The sequence below is a fragment of the Mandrillus leucophaeus genome, unplaced genomic scaffold (genome assembly GCF_000951045.1).
Source record: "Mandrillus leucophaeus isolate KB7577 unplaced genomic scaffold, Mleu.le_1.0 Scaffold275, whole genome shotgun sequence".
Taxonomy (NCBI): Eukaryota; Metazoa; Chordata; class Mammalia; order Primates; family Cercopithecidae; genus Mandrillus; species Mandrillus leucophaeus.
Genome location: NW_012102865.1, coordinates 2,807,997 through 2,826,951, shown reverse-complemented (window position 1 = coordinate 2,826,951; position 18,955 = coordinate 2,807,997). Strand labels below are relative to the sequence as shown.

Genomic DNA, 18,955 nt, shown 5'->3' with positions numbered 1-18,955 from the left:
ACAGAATAAAAATAAAAGTTTCTTACCATGGGTTGTGGTCAGGGTTTGAAAACGTCTCCTCCACACTTAAGAGCATTAATGGTTTAATGCTGGAGTACTGCTGAATGTTGTGTTGACAGTTAAGTGCAGATTTTAAAAAATAGGATATTGTGTTGGTGATGTAAGCTGCATGTTTTCCTAGGTTGTTGTGGTAATAGTGAATACATTTTCATGTTTCAGTGAATTCGATGACTCTTGGTGAGGTAGAACAACTGAATGCAAAGCTCCTCCAGCAAATCCAGGGTAAGAATCACTCTCACTGCTTTTTTGTGTGTGAAAAATTTTGACATACAAAATCACCTACGATAAGACACCATTGGCTTTATCTACCTTTAAATTTGGAAATGAGATATTCAAACCTGTTAGAATTTCCAGAGCAGAAAGAATAAGAAACAAACAACTTTCAATTGCAGAGGAAATACATTTTTCTTTTAGTTTCTTTCTTTCTTTTTTTTTTTTTTTAACAGAATCTTGCTTTATCACACTGGTTGGAATGCAGTGGTGATCCTCCCAAGTAGCTGGGTCTTACTGTCATGTGCACCATTACACCCAGCTAATTTTCTATTTTTTATAGGGATGGGGTCTCACCATGTTACCCAGGCTGATCTCGAGATCCTGGGCTCAAACAGCCCTCCTGCCTCAACTTCCCAAAGAGCTGGCATTACAGGTGTGAGCCACTGCACCCGGCCACATTTTTCTTTTCTAAGTGAAAATGGAAACTGCAACCTCTTACTAACATTTTATTGACTACCCACGATTGCACCAGGCACTGTGTGGGAGTGCTCCCAAACAGTTCTTCAAGGCATGTGATATTAGTCTTTTTTGTTAAATTATAAACAATTTCAAACATATATAAAAGTAGTGAGACTAGTATAGTGAACCCCTTAAGCCATCTTCACCAACTTCAACTGTTATCAAAGGCATAATAATAATCATCTCTACTTGCATCCATTCCCATTGCATTACATTGCATCCATAGCATGGATTACATTGCATCCATAGCATGGATTATTTTCAGCCAAATCCAGCTAACACATTGGTTTTTGTCCATAGATTAGGATTTCTTCTAAAAGATAACTTTTTAAAAAACAGTCACAATCTCATTATCACACCATTTAAATTAATAATTCCTTAACATCATCAAGTCTGATGCTAACACTTAACAATTAATGTTCAGATTCCCCAATTGTCTCCTTTTCAGTTTATTTCCTTTTAGATGAGAAAATTGTACTTCAGAGATGTTAAGTTGCTTACAGAGATCATGCATGCAATCAGTAGCAGATCAAGGATTTAAACTCCAAAGCTTAACCACACAGCCTCTCAGAATAATAAAAATAATCGCAATAATAGTTGTAGAAATTTGAGTGTTTTACAAATATGATCTCATTTAAGTTTTACAATAGCCTGGTGAAGTGCTTACTGTCGTTATTAATGTTACACAGGAAAGGAAACTGAAACCAAAAGTTGCTTGCCTGAGCCATGTAAGAGTAGGAACAAGGATTCAAAACTCCTGGTAGTCTTGATTCCAAAGCCTCTTAGACGGGATTCCAGACCTGAATACTAATGGGCACTTCTTGTCCGTAAATCACATTATATACTGATTGAATCTGTTTATAGATTCTAATTGAGAAAAGTGGCTCAGCTACAGTAGCAGCCACCATGTTTGCTGTGCATCTCTGGAGTCATTGCTATGACTCAAATTTCACTTGATGGAGAAAAGCCAAATTCCACTTGGCTATGTACAGTATACGATGCCTAGGATGATCAGAACTGATATGCTTTGTAGAGAACACAAGTGTTTCCTTGGTATCAAATCAGTTTCATTGTGACACTTTGCCCAATGCGTAGATTTCAGTTAGAGTTCTTTAAATATAAATCATAGCACTGGCTTTCTGCATACTACAAATGAAAGGTTTTCAATCTTTTACAGAAGTTTTTGAAGAATTAACACACCAAGTGCAAGAAAAAGATTCTTTGGCCTCACAGCTCCATGTCCGCCACGTTGCCATCGAACAGCTTCTGAAGAACTATTCTAAGTTACCATGTCTGCAAGTAGGGCGAACAGGAATGAAGTCACACCTACCCATAAACAACTGACCTGAACAGACTGACTTAGTATGCCCTGCCCTTTATTGGTCTCCCAGACATGCAGACTTTGAAGAAGTTTGAAGAAAGTCCTGGTCCATTTTTTTATGGTCATTAAATTTGCCAAACATAAGGCAGTATTAGACATCTTTTTCAAATAAAGCAGATCATTATACTCTAGTCTTCTGGGGCTAATCATTTTGGCTCATTTGGGGACTCTTTTTTCCCATAATTACTAAACAAATTTTATCACATGTGACTACTTAAATACACTGTTAGAGTGTCATTTTATTAAACATTTTAATGTAATTCACCTGTCGAAACAACAGATTAACAAACTCCTTAAACTACTAAAGATAATTTTTAAGAGGGAAATGGAATTCATATCACCTCTTATTTATTATGAGCAATATTTTAATATAAAAATTTTATATGTAAAAATGCTATTTTAGGTACTTGCCGTTCTCTTTATAATTGTATATTTGAGTGGTTCTGTATATTTATTTACACTATCATGTGTGAATATGTTCACCCATATTTCAGGTCACTGCATTTTATTCTTTTAATACAGTGTTTTTACAACAGTTACCTTGCTTTCCAAAGATAAATGTATTTTGGATTAGAAATCTATTTAGTTGAGTTGTTTTAATTTCTAATAACTCTTAAAAAGAGGAATTAGTAACTTTTTAAAGCAATATTCAAGTAAATAAAATACATTATTTTGTTTTCTAACAAAAGCAGTTACTCGGGAAGAAAAGACTAATCTGGCTTCTCTGTCAATTTGTCTCCATGGAAATGAAAGCCTCCTCTGCTTCTTTCATTATTAGCTTCACACCAATGACCGATGCATTAGAATTTGGACAGAGTAAGTCAAGCCTCACTTCCAATTCAAATATAATATCTATCTTCAAACTGAATGTGCTGTGAAATTGTTCTGTCTTTGAAAAGAAAGTGAGGTTATTTTGTGTGCCACAAAGTTTCAAGAATACTTAAACTGTCCAAATTGTATTATCACCATCCTTGAACTTAGTGCTCAAAAACAGCGTTGTGAGGTATTTTTCTAAACTTTATAGAGAAAAACAGGATTACTTGACAGAAGGAAAGCAAAACTCCTAATTAAAAAAATATAAGCCTATATATAGAATGTTCTCGTAAGTTGCCTATGATGCTTCCAAAGAGTTTTTATCTAACAGATTGTCCCAAACAGCTAGATAAGTTTTAATAATATATTATAGTAAAAGCTATAACCAATGCAGAATTAAAATGGGCTCTAAATTCTGTTTTTAACTCATGTTTAGAATGTATATATGAGGTAGATCTTTGCTTGAAAGTATCTACAGAAAAGCCCAGTAACTTGGCAGCTTCATGCATAAAGATATAAATGACATTTGCCTTAAATTTGGCAGCCTACCCTGGCTTGGGTCAGATTTTCTTCTTAAACACAAAAAAAGTATTTAAGCAAACACTTAAATCTAATTGAAAACAACTTTTTGTAATGCTAACGTGTTAAATTGGCCTGAAAGTATTAATTGATATCCATTGATTTTGTTTTGTTTTTCTTTGAAGTATAACATTACTTTTTGGGGGAATTTTTGAAAGATGCTTTTGATTTCTCTCAATTCTTTAAGTCATGCAAAATGAATTTAAAATCCAGGGAGTATGGATGCATTGCCTTAGTTTTGATGAGCTTTAAATTAAATGTGTGCAATATCAAAATATTCAAACTTACAAGTTGGGTAAATACATTTCCTGATTATGCCAGTATCTTAGTGCTTAATTGTTCCCACATTTTCAAATTTGACTTTACTCTTTTCTGGCGTAATTCAGTAAGATGGTTACCAGCCAGTGTGTTTGCGCACATTTGGGTTTGTGTTTAGATGAGTTAGGGACAGTCATAAAAGTTGGGGATATGTTGCATTTGATATCAGTAGTAGCATATTTCCAGAATATGAGCCATAAGTTGCAGTCCTGAATGCTACAGTGTTATCCAAAAAAAGGAGTTTTCTGACAAATACATAGCTTTACTAATGAGTATGGAACAAGTGGATAAGAGTGTGCATGTATTAAGGTCTTAAGTGGGGACTCTGATTTATTGCATTTAGATATTTCTACTTAAGCTCTTCAAAGGAGAGGTGCTCTTAAAAAAAACTTTGTGGTGCTGGTACTCACACTACTTTATTTGGATGGTTCCTAGTGAAAAAAAATTTTTTGAAGTATTTTGCACAGCAGTTTATCCAAATATTTGGTAAACTTATAATTTAGTCCTATGTTTTCTTAATTGAATATGCAATTACTGTGTATGCAAATATAAGTATCAGGTACAGAGTTGAGTTCTAACAAGAGAACATGAAATGTCACAAATATTGTTTTCCGTACTTGGCTGTTCTCTACTGTTGTTAGTAATTTTTGAGGATGTTTCGAAGCATATCTCATGTACTGCTGTTTAAAAAGTGGCAAAACAGACTGCCAGTCATTCATTACTAAATTTTCAGAGCTTATGTGATTAAGGGGAGTGAGATAAGACTAATCGTTTTCATGTTCAGTTTTATAATTTGACAAGTTAAATTGAGTTTTAAAAATCAGAAAAGTGTTTTTGACCACACAGATTCTCTTTAAAGTTTTAAATCAGTTCAGCCTTATAATTAAACTAAAAATCCAATTATGTTTACTCTGAGATTATCATCTTATCCTTTGATCCTCATTTTAATATCTAAATTAGTCTTTTTTAAAAGGCATACACTTGAGTGTCCAGTAATAGATGATTCAGGCAGCAGAATAGTGTTTTGTTGTGTCGTTTACTATGAATAGTGGTAGAGCAAAGACACGTTCTTAGGTTTTCAAAATACATGTTCATTTTACCACAAAGTGCCCATTTTTATATACATTTAAGGATTATTTTTTCAATGTCAGCTTCATGTTAGAAAGTGATTTCAGAAATATAGTCAACATATATAATCAAATATATCTTGACAGGCATCTTGAGATATGGATTTTCATTTTACCATCTTTTTTGTTTGTTTTTGTTTTGAGACAGTCTCGCTCTGTTGCCCAGGCTGGAGTGCAGTGGCGCAATCTCAGCTCACTGCAAGCTCTGCCTCCTGGGTTCACGCCATTCTTCTGCCTCAGCCTCCCAAGTAACTGGGACTACAGGCGCCCGCCACCACGCTCAGCTAATTTCTTTTTGTATTTTTAGTAGAGATGGGGTTTCACTGTGTTAGCCAGGATGGTCTCGATCTCCTGACCTTGTGATCCGCCTGCCTCGGCCTCCCAAAGTACTTGGATTACAGGTGTGAGCCCTTGCGCCCAGCCATTTTACCATATTCTTTATGACTGAAAATGGTTTTGTGTTTTATGTTGTTTATGTATTTTTTACCTTAGTGTTTACACTGGTAAGGCTTGTCAGTACATTTTTGTGGTTTTTTTAAAGTAAGCTTTTAGATCTATTTGTGTTTTAATGTTTCCCAGTTTGGGTTTTGTTCTGTTCTGGAAAAATCTGCTTTCGTTATTAAATTATAAAATGTAACATGTAAATGCTCTAAAGTAGGGATTTTTAAAGAGTAAATTATTTGTGTAGCTTAATTGGAGGTTCAGGTTAGTGACCATAACGTGAGTTACTTGTACATGAAAATTTTAAATGGTACCATGTAAAATTCTTGTATTGTCACTTTTTCTGACTTACGCCAGTTCATTTACTGACAAATGTTGTTACTAAGAGCTTATTAAGAAGTGTAATACGCTATAAAAAATGTTAATACTTTTTGTTCAGATGTAAAGCAAAGATAATTGATATCATTTCAGTGTGTGATTGTATTTTTAACTTTAGGTTGGTAGGAGTAATTATTTCAGGAAATTTGTGGTGAAAATTAGTAAGACATAAAAGCCTCAACAGTTTATTCTTACCAAGTAAAGTTTTGTGGTCATAGGGCAGGGAAGAGTTTATTTACCAGAATACTAGAGCCCTCATACGAAATAAAGGTAACTTGGAGGAGGGCTATAATGCTTGCATCTCAGGATTTTATTTCACTTCATCCTTTCAGAATTGCCCTTATTATGGTGCAGTCTAACCTATTAAGCAACTTCTGGCTATGGTAACATTGATATGAACCATATTATGTCAAGTCTCCAAAATACCTAGTTTGTAACATATGCTTTCCCTGTTCTTTTTAGTTTGAGTCCACATTACTAATACATTTTAATAATATTTAATTATTTCACAGTTTTAAGTTTACTAGAGTAAACAAACAAAAAATCATGAAGATAAGTATTGCCCTCCCCCAAAAAAGGTTTAAAGATTAGTTGAACTTCCCTCAACTACACCTAAATAAAGCAAAGGGGAATTTTAGTAAGTGTGTACCTTGTCTCTTTCAGACACATCTAGAATGTTTTTCTTTCACCCTACCTCCAGAAGAGGCAGTTTAGAAAGTATTAAGTAGTAACTTTTGTTCAATTCCATTTTGTGTGTGTGTTTGTGTGTGTGTGTGTGTTAACCTTACTTTAAAACAGTAGCATATACTATGGTCTTTGAACTTAATCTCCCTGGTGTTAGAAATTTACTTTACAAAATTGTGTTAAGACTTGGAAAAACAAAATGAAACTGCTGTGGTAAAAACCAAGTTTGTTTCAGAAAAGTATTGACAATTATTTGGCTGTTATATTTTCTTTGAAAACTGCAATAATTTATATATTTGTATTGCTCTGCTTTGGAACTGTATATATGCTTGTCTATTTTTAATTTTACAACAATAAAATAAGTATTTTGTTATCTGCTAGCTTGAGTGAATGTTTTTAAAAGTAGCTATTTTTTTTAAATGGTGGGTCTATATGAAGGGTTTTGCTTTGCCGGTTTAGGGAGTCTATACTTAGAATGATCTTATCTGACAATTTCTTAATTTCTTGTAATAATCTTAACTTAGCTTTGATACTTAATATTCTCTGTCTCCCAACAATACAGAAGCAGGAAATAAGATGCCTGTGACTTACTAGATGTCTATGCAATTTTTTTTAATTGGGGTGTAATTTATATACAGTAAGCACACAGGCATTTTACTGTATCGTTTGAGTTTTAACAAATGTATGCAACTGTAGAGCCATCACTCCCTTTGGTTTCCTTCACGGTCACTTCACTTTCCATTTTCCTTCCACTGATTGTTCTGATCCTTTTTTGAGATGGAGTGGAGTCTCTCTCTCTTGCCCAGGCTGGAGTGCAGTGACATGATTTCAACTCACTGCAACCTCCACCTCCTGGATTCAAGCGATTCTCGTGCCTCAGCCTCCTGAGTAGCTGGGATTACAGGTGCACACCACCACGCCTGGCTAATTTTTGCGTTTTTAGTAGAGACGGGGTTTTGCCTTGTTGCCCAGGCTGGTCTTGAACTCCTGATCTCAGGTGATCTGCCTGCCTCGGCCTCCCAAAGTGCTGAAATTATGGGCATGAGCCACCGCGCCTGGCCTGATTGTTCTGATCTTTATTACTGTACTTTGCATTTGCCTGCATTAAAAAGTTTACATAAATGAAGTCATTTTTTCATTCCACTGTATGTTCTTAAAATTCATGTTAGCTCAAGGATCAGTAATAGTTCATAGTTCAGTTCCTTTTTTTTCTTTTTTTTTTTTGTGGCTGAGTACTACTCCTTTGTATGAATATATTATAATTTATTCACCTGTTGATGGACATTTGAGTTGTTTTTAGTTTGGGGCTTATCTGAATATGAGTATTTTTAAATCGGCTTTAAAACATTAGGACTACAACAAAATACTCAAGGTCATAGTTAGCATTATGAATCTGAATATCACATTACCACTTTTTTTTCCACAAATGATTTTTAAAGTCATTTATATGATGCTTTTATGGCAACAAGCAGTTTTAAAACTAGGAAACAGATGATTTTACAAAAGTTCAGAGGCAAATTACAAAATAAGGACTCCTTGAGAATTGAAACATTTCATGGGGTACTAGAATAATCTGTCCTTTTTTAAAGTCTCTTCAAAGTCTAATAGTCATACTGCTTTGTTTTTCAGGAGAGGAAATGGAGACCAAGAGTCTGGTTTGGAAAGAGTACTAGACCACAAATGAAGTTCTCCTGTTTAGTTTAACTAAGTGGCATTAAGAGAAATACATTGTAACTTTTCTAAGCCTGAATTTGTTAGGCTTTCCTCATGCTCAGTTTCCCAGCCTTCTTGGGAATTTTCAAACTATTTGTAAAACGGTTTGCTCTCCCCTAATTTTTAATGTCATGATAGGACCAGAAATTCTTTGCAGGTGTCTTAGAGGCTGACAAGTCGTACATGATGGTGGATAAGAATAGGAAGGGGAACTTCAGGCAGAACAAGACCTATTTTATATATCAATACTCTAAATTCATAAAAAGCTTCGAAAGGTTTTGCTTTTAGAATCTGATAAAAGCGATGCATTGGATCCTTGTAAGTTTACGTCTTTGGGTTTTATTTTCTATTATTGATTTTGGTATTGTGGTGTTTTGCTGTTCTTCCACATCTGAATCCCTTTCTAGTGTTTGGATGGCACAAGTCACCACCTCTAGAACCAAAAACTTCAACCTGCTGTGTATCTGAAGCACCTCGCCCTGACTGGTGAAGCAAAGAAACTGAATAGAAGACCTGTGTTGAAGGCATCAGTGGCTAACTATCAATAGGGACAACAGCCGTTATCCCATATCCAGTAAGTACAACAGGTAAGTTCCCGACATCTGGTGTTTGAATAGCCATTGCCTTGTGCACTTTGGACTGTGATCCTAGTAGTTGATTACATCACCTTTGTTCCTGCCTGGTTTCCCAGCCTTCTGGGTGATCTCTCCCCATTGAATAAAGTCCTTTATAGCCAGTCAACTAGTTGCTTTCTCTAGCTTGCAACTCAGAGCTCGTTAAACCTAACCTCTTCCACTGGATCTATGTCCTGTGTTCTACTCTGAGATCTTACGAAATTCATTTCCAAAAGTGAACTGCTAAGAGCCAGTGCATATCTAAACTAACCCTCAGCCACATGGGCTGCCTTTTGAGTCAACTGAATCTGATGGGAAGATTCTGAAGAGAAATTAAACCTCTTGGTAATGCCTATGTCAGTTTTCCTGTTAAGAATGTGCTTTAGGATGGGCACGGTGGCTTATGCCTATAATCCCAGCATTTTGGGAGGCCAAGGCTGGTAGATTGCTTAAGTTCAGGAGTTGGAGACCAGCCTGGGCAATGTAGCAAGACTCTGTACAAAAAATACAAAAATTAGCCTGGCATGGTGGCACCGGCATGTAGTCCCAGCTACTTGGTGGGGCAGAGACTGAGGTGGGAGGATCGCTTGAGACCTCCCAGGCTGTGAGTGAGCCGTGATTGTGCCACTGCACTCTAGCCTGAGTAACAGAGCAAGACCTTGTCTCAAAAAAAAAAAAAGAGAGAAAAAAAGGAAACCACTGCTCCAAACCATAAACTGCCCCAGAATTTACTTCCCAAAAGATGTGGTAATGCTACTTTCCTGCTAAGAGACCTTTCTAGATTATCACTCCTACAAAATAAAAGCTAGTCCCCGTAGTTGAGCATTTAAAGCCTTCACCATTTGGCATCCACTTATTTTCCATTTTAAGTCTTTCATCAATTTTCAGATTTTTTTATGTTGCCAGAAACTCCACCAAGCCCTGTAAGTCTTTGGTTCCAAGGGATATAAAAGCCAACAAGACTCTGTTGGTCAACTGGAAAGTATTCTGCCAAGAGATTAAAAGAATAAGGATTGAATAATGTTCATTGTATTTAGCAACCAGAAATTCAGGGAGTACAGTTTTAATGGACCTGTGGGAGCAAAAGTAGATCACAACAGATTATAGTATGGATGCAAGGTAGTACCATGATTGGAATGTGTTCCCTCAAGTTCATGTGTTGGAAACTTAATCCCAAAAGCAACAGCATCAAGAAGTGGGGTCTACTAAGAGGTGATTAAGTCATGAAGGCTCTGCCCTCATGGATGAATAATGTTATGGAGGGAGTGGGTTAGTTATCATGAGAGTGCATTTGTTATAAAAGCAAGTTCAGCCCCCTCTGGTTTGCTTGCTCACATCTTCTCTTGCTGTTTCCACCATGTTATCACACAGCATGAAGTCTTGCTGTCTTGCCAGATGCTATCATCATGCCCTTGGACTTCCCAGCCTCCAGGACTGTAAGCCAAATCAGTAACTGTTATTAATTATCCATTCTGTAGTACTGTGTTACAGCAACATAAAATGGACTAAGACAGGTAGGCTTGTGGATTTGAGGTATGATGTCTTTAAAATTTTATGAAGTGAAGTTAAGGCAAAGAGGATGTTGGGTTCAATGTTATTTTTTTAAGGTTGGAAAGTACTTGAATATGAATAAATATTAAGAGGACAGATCCAGTAGAAAGGCTAACGATAGAGAGGTAGCAATAATCAAAGGAGTCCAGTTTAAAGAGACAGAACAGAGTATCACATGGAGAATGACTTGTCTTTGAAGAGGTTTAGGATCACCTCAGGGTTTGACACTAGAGAGAAGGTAAAACTGCAGATGAACATATTTGAATCAGATTTGTTGGAGAGTAAGTTGAGAAAGTACTTAATTGGCTGCATCTATTTTCTATGAGAAAGAATAAAAAGACAATGGGGTCAGAGACTCAAGGGAAGTGGTAAAGTACTGAATAGCTACTACTTGAGGAATGAGGAGGTTCCTGACCGTCAGAGGAGGGGTTTAGAAGAGGTAGAAATGAGGAACCATGACTCACCATTGGTTAAGGTTGCCTGAATTTGCTTTCTGATTTTGTTGCTGTAAAAAAGAGGTGCTTAGAAGAGTGAAAATGAGTGACCATGACCGTTTAGAAGAGGTGGAAATGAGAGACTGTGACTCACCATTGGCTGAGGTTATCAGAATTTGCATTTGGATTTTATTGCTGTAGAGAACAAGAGGGAGTATTTTTGAAATGGGAGTAAATGAAACTGAAAGCACTAGTGAAAATAGATTAGAATCTGAAACTGAGAACATTTGTGGCTCAAAAAGAAAATTTACAAAAACCAATAGATGAAATTTCAAGTGTGGGATAAATGAGAAATATGAAAAACTACTGCAAATGGCTTGTGGGAAAAATATGAATCCTATCATCTTCACTTAGTTTTTTCAAGCAATAATTTTATTTGTTCTCTCAGTATTTGGTGCGATGGCAAAAGTAAACTAAGACTCTGTTGTGAAAACCAAGCCCTTATAGGTCAGTTGGTATCAAGCTTCACCAGAGGGAAGTCAAGAAATCTTTACCTAGATGAGAAGAGGTTTATAAGAGGATGGTCAGTACAGTGTACAGAATGTAGAAGAAAACCATAGCATAGCTAACACAAGAGTTTCAGATCTGTAACTTCAAAGCCAAGAAAAGGCAGTGTGAATAGAGAAGGGCTATTCTAGAGGAAAGAGGCAACTGAACTGAAAAGTAATTAAGGCAGAAGAGGAAGTTGTAATGAGCAAGATGATTGCTAAACCAACATGCAGGAACTTCTAATCTTCTGCCACAACTAAGCACCTCTTTACCTCTCTTAGCCTCTGTTTTCTCATCTATAAAAAATGAAATTGAACTTTATGATCTTTAGAGACCTTCCAGCTCTAACATTCTACGAGTATAATGAATTTAAGAAACCTACAGTGGAAAACTCCCAAGCCCCTGTATGAACAGCAGAACTGAGCTGAAACGGCACAAAGAAAACGTGGTTTCATTTTAAGAGGAAACTGTGAGGTGCTGTTATAGCAAGCTATTGCTGTGATCACCTGTGACAAAAGAAAAGAGGGCTGAGTCAGCCTGGTTCCTATTGGAAGCAGCTACACAATCCTCTGCATGCTGTTTAAGAGCATCTATGTTGTAGAAAGAAAAAGAGGTCTATATATTTTGGCATCTTGTTACTCTTTCACATTCTCATATCAGGGGAAACTATTGGGAGAGAATGTTCTTTTAGGAGTAACAGTGGGATGGTTCTCCCACACAGTCAGAAGTTGGGTTGCCTCTAGCACAGTTTCTAAAGGCTGGCTCTTGTGTGTGAAAAATGAGACAGGTAAAGGCAATGTGGTAAGCTAGTTAATAGGATAGAATTTATTCATCAATAAAATTGTTCTTTTTTCTGAGATTATGTCTTTCCTATGGGGATAGTAAATTGTTCTTTCTTTCATGAAGTGATGACAATAGATGGTAGATTTTCATTTTTGTTTATTTGTTTAGTTTTAAGTCCTTACTTGGTGAAATTAAAACCACAATCTTGTATTGGTCTATTAGTCAGGGTTCTCCAGAGAAACAAAAAAGCATGTATATATGTGGAGAGAGAAAGATTGGCTTAATTCCCTAAATCAGCTCTGGGGGCTGGCAAATCTGAAACCTGCAGGGCAGGCTGGATGGGTGGAAACCCCGAGAGTTGATGCTGCAGTCTTGAGTCTGAAGGCAGTTCAGAGGCAGAATTCCTTCCTCTTCAGGGGAACTCAAGTCTTTTCAGACCTTCGACTGATAGGATGAGGCCCACTCACATTACAGAGAGTAATCTGCTTTACTCAAAGTCTACGGATTTAAATGTTAATCATATCTAAAAACTACTTTCAAAGCAACACCTACACTGATTTTGACCAACTGGGCATCATATTTTCCGTTTTATTTCAATTTTATTTTAATACTCCATGAATTTAACAAGTCTGGAAACCGTGAATCTGGCATTATTTTATGCAGACAGTTGTCTCTGAGCAGCACAATCCTAAATCCTCTACTCGGGTCATCACCGTCTCCAAAGAAAGAAGTGCCCATAAGAGGCTCTTACACTATTCTGAATTTTTCCATGTGTTCTAAAAGGGCTTAGAGGAACAGCTTATTAATTTTTTAGAATAATCCTTTGCATAATAAAATTACAAGTTATTTCATTTGTGGTGTTATTTTTTCCTCTTAATCTAGTGTTCAATCAGAAATTATTTGAAGACTGAGTGTTATACAAAAAGTAAAAGATTCAATGCCTCTAATAATTCAATATGCAATAATTTTAGATAAATTATTAAAGAGTAGTAGAATGTTGAACATTTGGTTCATTCCTCTCTTATTCTCCTTGCCCCCTCCCTTTGTACCCCATCCAGAAAGTCATCTTGTATAAGAGAAGGATCCTACTGAATCTCATCGACCGCCAACCCACAGTATATGTTTCCTTGAAAAAATTTACATAGTCCCAGCTATTAGAAGAGCTCTAGAGTTCCCCAAGACTAACTGGATAAATAACCAAGTTGCTGGCCATCTTGCTGTGGACGAGCTTGTTCCTTTTTGTCCTGATCAGATAGCTCGGAAACTAGAAAAGACAGCACCTGGGCCTCCTGCTAAGTTTCTCTTCACCGTTCCTGCCTACTGCTTCTCACAAAAGCCCCAGAAACATGTTGGGACCCAGTGCACTGCTGTTGCCCTATAGAGACGACGGGGCACCTCCCTCGCTTCAGAGAAAATGCAGAGGGAGTTGAGCTAGTGACGTGCAAAGCCACATTTCCTTTGCTGCCTCCATCTCTTCTCATCTTCATACCTGTGTGAATAAAGTATGAGGAAATAGACTCACATCTTGCAGGACTACACTGCTTTTCATCAAAGTACGGAAGAAATTTCTAGCCCAGATGGACACAGATTGGTCTCATCTCAGATGACAAAGTGAACCAGCATGTGGGATATATAAATATCATAGGAAAGTACTAAAAATATAGAGCTAGAGGGACCTTCAGGAGTCTTGTAGCTTTTGTTTGATTTGATTTGGTTTGGTTTGGTTTTAGCAGAGGTCTTTGTTTTAAAAAAAAAAAAAATCCTTCAAGAATTAAAAAATGTGAAATGTACAGGAAATAGAGCTGCTGCTGCTCTACTCGAAGGACAATGGAGATTATTCGACCAAAGTCCCCTTTGTATGCCTCTCAGTGACAATCCCCTAGTTTCCCAAACCTTCTATCATGAGCCTCTGAGGCAGCTATGAGAGACCAGCAGGCCCCTGGTTACCTACAAAGCACCTTTTAGAAACTGCTTGTCTACTCTAATACCTTTAGGTGGCCTAAGTCAGTAAAGAAACTTCCAAACATTTGATACCTTGTTAGCCACAGAGTCAAAGACAAGCACCAAATCTGATTCCATTTCCAAAGCGCCCATGACCTGATACCACTTCCAACTGGGCTTCTAATTTTTATTTTTATTATACAAGATCTTCTTTCTAATGGAATTGTAAGCTATTTCTCCACACTCTGCTGGACCAGCCGGAAACAGCCAGGAGAGGACTACACAGTTGGAAAAGAATAGGCAACACAAATTTTCTAGGGAATCCAGAAGTATCTTAGATGTCTTCATCCTGAAAGTCAATCAAGATAGACTGTGGGAAGAGTAATACCAGTAGAACTTGCATAACAAATGCTGCTTGACATCAAAAAGCCAGTTTCAGCAAAATTTGTTTATAGGAAATTTCAAAGCTTATACACGTCTATTGCGATTACCTGCGGGGGTGGGGTGGGGTGGGAATCGCTTACCCTGCTGCTCTTGACTAGCTCTTCAAAGTAAAGCAGCTCGAGTTATACATTACTGTAGTCATATGTTCAAGGGCCTGTGGGTACTGTGTGACTAGGATTTTCTGGTCAACAGAAGAAAATCATAGCAATGTGTACAAAAGCCACCAGATGTCCCTTATCATATTAGCATCTCTTGTGCAGAAATGTATTTTTTGGCACCATATCCTGGAACCAAAGAGAAGGCTAAGGTAAATGGAATAGCAGATGAGCTCATGAGAAGCCAATTCCAGTCTCACAGCTGAACGAATTTGAAATGGAAGCCCAGTTAGATACAAAGAATTTTAGAACAAGATCTGAAACTTAGTTCAGTAGCCCTCTTAGTCATTACCACTAACTTGGTGCTCATTAGAAGTAAAAGGAAGACTTATCCAATTACCAGTGCTTGGTTTCCTGTTGTGCTGATGAGCAGGAAAACAGACTACTGCTAAGAAAGAATTCATGCCTGTGAGCAGCCTGCAGCTTAGCCACATGTCTGGGTATGCTGAATTGTTCTGATCAGTCAACTTAGGTAAAATCTCATTACTGGTAGATGCCAGAAATAGCACCAGCAAAATCCCCTAAGAAAACCCCAAGATGGAGTTTATGCTATTCCGTCCCCTTTCTTTCTGGAACAATTCCATCCTTGAGCTATCAGGTGCAACAAGCAAGGTTAGGGTTAATCCTCATTCACAGGGGCATGGTGAGGTGTGTTTGAGCTGGAGCAAACCAGGAGGGCCTAGCATGGGGTGGGTGAGGAGGTCTGATGCAGGCTGTCGGATCTAGAGTGGGAGGAGGAGGACACCCATGGGGGCAGCGGGGAGCAGGAGATTGGGGATGGGGTGCCAGAGCCTCAGTGGGTGGAGGAAGCATCAGCAGGGGGAAAGGTTATTAAACAAAAATGAGGCAGATGTCTCAATTAGTAGAGGTTTATTAAGCCAAAGTTTGAAGGCAACCCAGGAAAAACACGAGTCACAGGAGTATCTGTAACCTGGGCTTCCCGAAGAGGGTCTGGGGAACTCATTACTTAAGGGGAAAAGGGAAGGAGGTTAGTCAGTGAAACAAATAGTTACATCCTTGTGAGGCTCTAACTAGCGCTAAATGAATCTATGTTTTACATAAAAGGTGAACACTTTGAAAAGAGGAAGGAAAGAGTCAATTATGCGTCCATCTCAGGGTAGGCGCAGGAGTGGTTCATGTCTTGTGCTTGTTCTGTACCTTGGAAGATAAGCTTGTAATTGACATGGTCAGGGTGAGATTTAACAGAACTCGGTTTTAGGAGTTAAACTTAGGTGGTAGAACCAAGGTTACAATTTGGCATGTTTTGGTTTTATAGGGGAATATGTATCCTGAAAGATTTTGGGGCTAACAAGGAACTTCCTTGAGAGCAATCTGTGAGGGGGGCCATCTGGGGAGGTACATGGCCTTTTGCCGTGTTGGGAACCTGGCTTACATATAATGCTATGACACAAGATTGTGAAATGACAGCTATCTGTTTGGGGAAAAAGAAAGGCAATATTTGCATGACTCAGTTCCCAGGCTTAACTTTCCTTTTGCAATAGTAAGGTTGAGGTCCCAATATTCTGATTTCTTTTACAGGGACAACGTAGCAACACGGTTGATTATATAGGAAGGAATTTAAATAAGTAAATATATTAAGAATTTGGGGAGTTCAGTTTCTCATTCCTCAAGGAGTTACAAACATGAAAGAGAAGAGAACCAGAATGAACCCTGAGTCTGGTTGCAATTGAAGATAATGGAGTAAATGCATGCTTTTTAATAGATAGTTAAGATACAAATCTAGATACACACAGATGTAAATGTGCCTCTGTGCTTGGCCACTGAGAAGAGGGTCTGGGAGAATGACCCCCAACAAAAGCAATGAGTAACAACTAGAACCCAAATACTGCTTTCTAAAAACTGTTCTCCACTAAACCAGGGCCCCTTTTGGAGAAACGATTGACTTCGGAGTACAAGGTAAGTCTGGAATATCTTTTTGTTCCAGAAAGTACAGAAATACTAAAAAGAGATGGGGACATGTCAAAATAACAGAGAACCATATTGAAGGAGTCCTCACTAGCCAAATCAGAGGCAATTTAAGCACCCAAATACTTAGTGAATCTGTTGAATAAACTAGGAAAATCTTGTGATGAAATGAATCCATAAATTGAGTTTTTCATAAGAGATGAACTATTTACATAATCTCAAAATATGTCCTTCCAAATAATTATTAATTCCAAAAGGGAAAGAATAACTTGGTGGAGAAGCCTGACAGACTTGACTCTAATCAAGTGATCAAAGTTGGTGTTAGGCAGTGAGGATGAGAACGGGGTAAGAAAAGATGTAGGACTGCTAAATATTTTCCTTAAGAAAATACAATTTGGGCTGGACGCGGTGGCTCATGCCTGTAATCCCAGCACTTTGGAAGGCCAAGGCAGGCAGATCACCTGAGGTCAGAAGTTCAAGACCAGTGTGGCCAACATGGTGAAACCCATCTCTACTAAAAATACAAAATTAGCTGGGCGTGGTGGCGGGCATCTGTAATCCCAGCTACTTGGGAGGCTGAGGCAGGAGAATCGCTTGAACCTGGGAGAGGGAAGTTGTAGTGAGCCGAGATGAGCCACTGAACTCCAGCCTAGGCGACAAGAGCAAAACTCCATCTCGGGAAAAAGAAAAAAAAGGAAACAACCAAAAAAAAGAAAACACAATTTGACCTTTAAAGACAACATAAATATATAACTGTAGTAAAAATATGTATATATATTATATTGAAATTTTTTAAAAATCTTTGTTATTCTTAGGTCTTATTCATTGAAAGCTAGAAAACAAATAACAAATATTATCAATGAAGACTATCCAATCATAACACAGTGCTTGAAACAAAATATAAATGGAAAAGCTTTTACTAAGAAAAAACAATAATATAATGGCCCCCAAATTGAGAAATCCTTGATACTTCATCAAATCATTGATCCTTAGAGTTTCCAATGTTAGCAAGTTGAAAAAAGCTACTTTAAATTGCTAAAATAAATACTATCATTAGTATTTACAAATTCTTGATCCTTGATCATCAAAGTTTCACATGTGAGCAGTTTGAAAACATTAGTTATGATAAATGATAAAATACTATCTAGCATTTGTGGAGTTTTACTCAAAGGCAAGCATTGTTCCTAATGTTTTATAGACATCATCACATTTAGTTTTCACAATTTCTCTATGAGGTAGGTACAATTATCTCCATTCTATGGATGAGGAAACAGGTGCAGAGAATTTAAGAATCTAGCCCATCATACTATTAGAGGGGGTGAACCCAGGTAGTTTAACTCTTATGCCTGTGTATTTAATCATTACACTGACTGTTTTAATCCTTAATTCTAACACTTAGTTCTATTCCTTCTCACATTGAATCAGTCATCTATGATCTATTAATGTTGTCCCCCAAATCATGTCAGTCCCTGTGCACTTTGGCTGGAGTCATAGATTATTTTTTAAAGTAGAGGTTTATTTTAGAGATAATCTTGCTTATCTAATTTCCTCATATTGCAGACTTGCTGCAGTTTTACATCCAGTTCACTGATCAACTATCAAACTGAAAGATAGCTTGTCACTGCATCTGCAGGGACTCACTTGCCTTGGGGAAAAATACATGTCACACATTTACATTTTGGCCTTAAAGTGAGGAAACTTTATGGTTTTCAGAACAGAGTCAGATCCTTGAAAATGAAAACAATAAATCCAGTGCTGATGGTGATCAATGCTGAATACCTTGCCTCACTTATGAAAACGTACGGCTTCTGGAGGTGTGTTCCTGGTCCTGGGGCTGGTGATTGTGATCATCATAACTACTGATGAGTTGCCAAATTCCAAAGTCCCCCACAGACGGCTTGTGTAAACAGAGCCTGTAATAAGCTATGCTGTGGAGACATTTCTTAGCACCAGTGATCTTAAAACTTTCACCAGTAGAGGCTCCAACATTTGAATGGAGAAGTCACTCTGGGACAATGTGGTGAGAGTGGTCGCTAAGCAGAGATCACTTGGGAGCCACCTACAATCGTCTAAATGGCCCCCCCTCAATGAAGGGAGGGCAGAGACATTTCTGTGAAGTGAGACTGCCCATATGTTGACATACAGACATACATACATACATTTGCCAAAATGATGTATTTGAGCCAGCATATTAGGTTCTTTTTTTGCTTTTCTGGGTGGCAGTAGTACAAAAGAAGGAGCACAGGACTAAAAGTCCAAAGGACATGGGAATAAATGATAGTAATACATAATAATCAAATGCTATAGAAAAATCACCAAGTGCCATGAGTCG

The 18,955-nt window shown here is 37.5% G+C and overlaps 1 protein-coding gene and 1 long non-coding RNA gene across 5 annotated transcripts in view; both read left to right on the top strand.

Moving 5' to 3' along the window:
- Positions 1-2,304, top strand: part of LOC105543117 (chromosome unknown open reading frame, human C21orf91) — a 31,058-nt gene extending 28,754 nt beyond the window's left edge. The window contains exons 4-5 of one of the 3 annotated variants that reach the window (XM_011984887.1): positions 220-282; positions 1,970-2,304. In XM_011984887.1, the coding sequence (XP_011840277.1) occupies positions 220-282; positions 1,970-2,136 (230 nt within the window). In that variant the 3' untranslated portion in view covers positions 2,137-2,304. The remainder of the gene's footprint in view (positions 1-219; positions 283-1,969) is intronic. The other 2 variants (XM_011984888.1, XM_011984886.1) reach the window with 2 other exon arrangements.
- Positions 2,305-3,044: 740 nt separating this feature from the next.
- LOC105543118 lies at positions 3,045-18,399 on the top strand. Of its 2 annotated transcripts, XR_001006582.1 has the most exons (5): positions 3,045-3,075; positions 5,849-5,850; positions 8,634-8,813; positions 10,212-10,276; positions 18,184-18,399. It is a non-coding gene; the product is annotated as an uncharacterized LOC105543118 (long non-coding RNA). The 2 variants fall into 2 exon arrangements; XR_001006581.1 differs by lacking the exon at positions 10,212-10,276.
- The last annotated feature ends 556 nt before the right edge of the window (positions 18,400-18,955 follow it).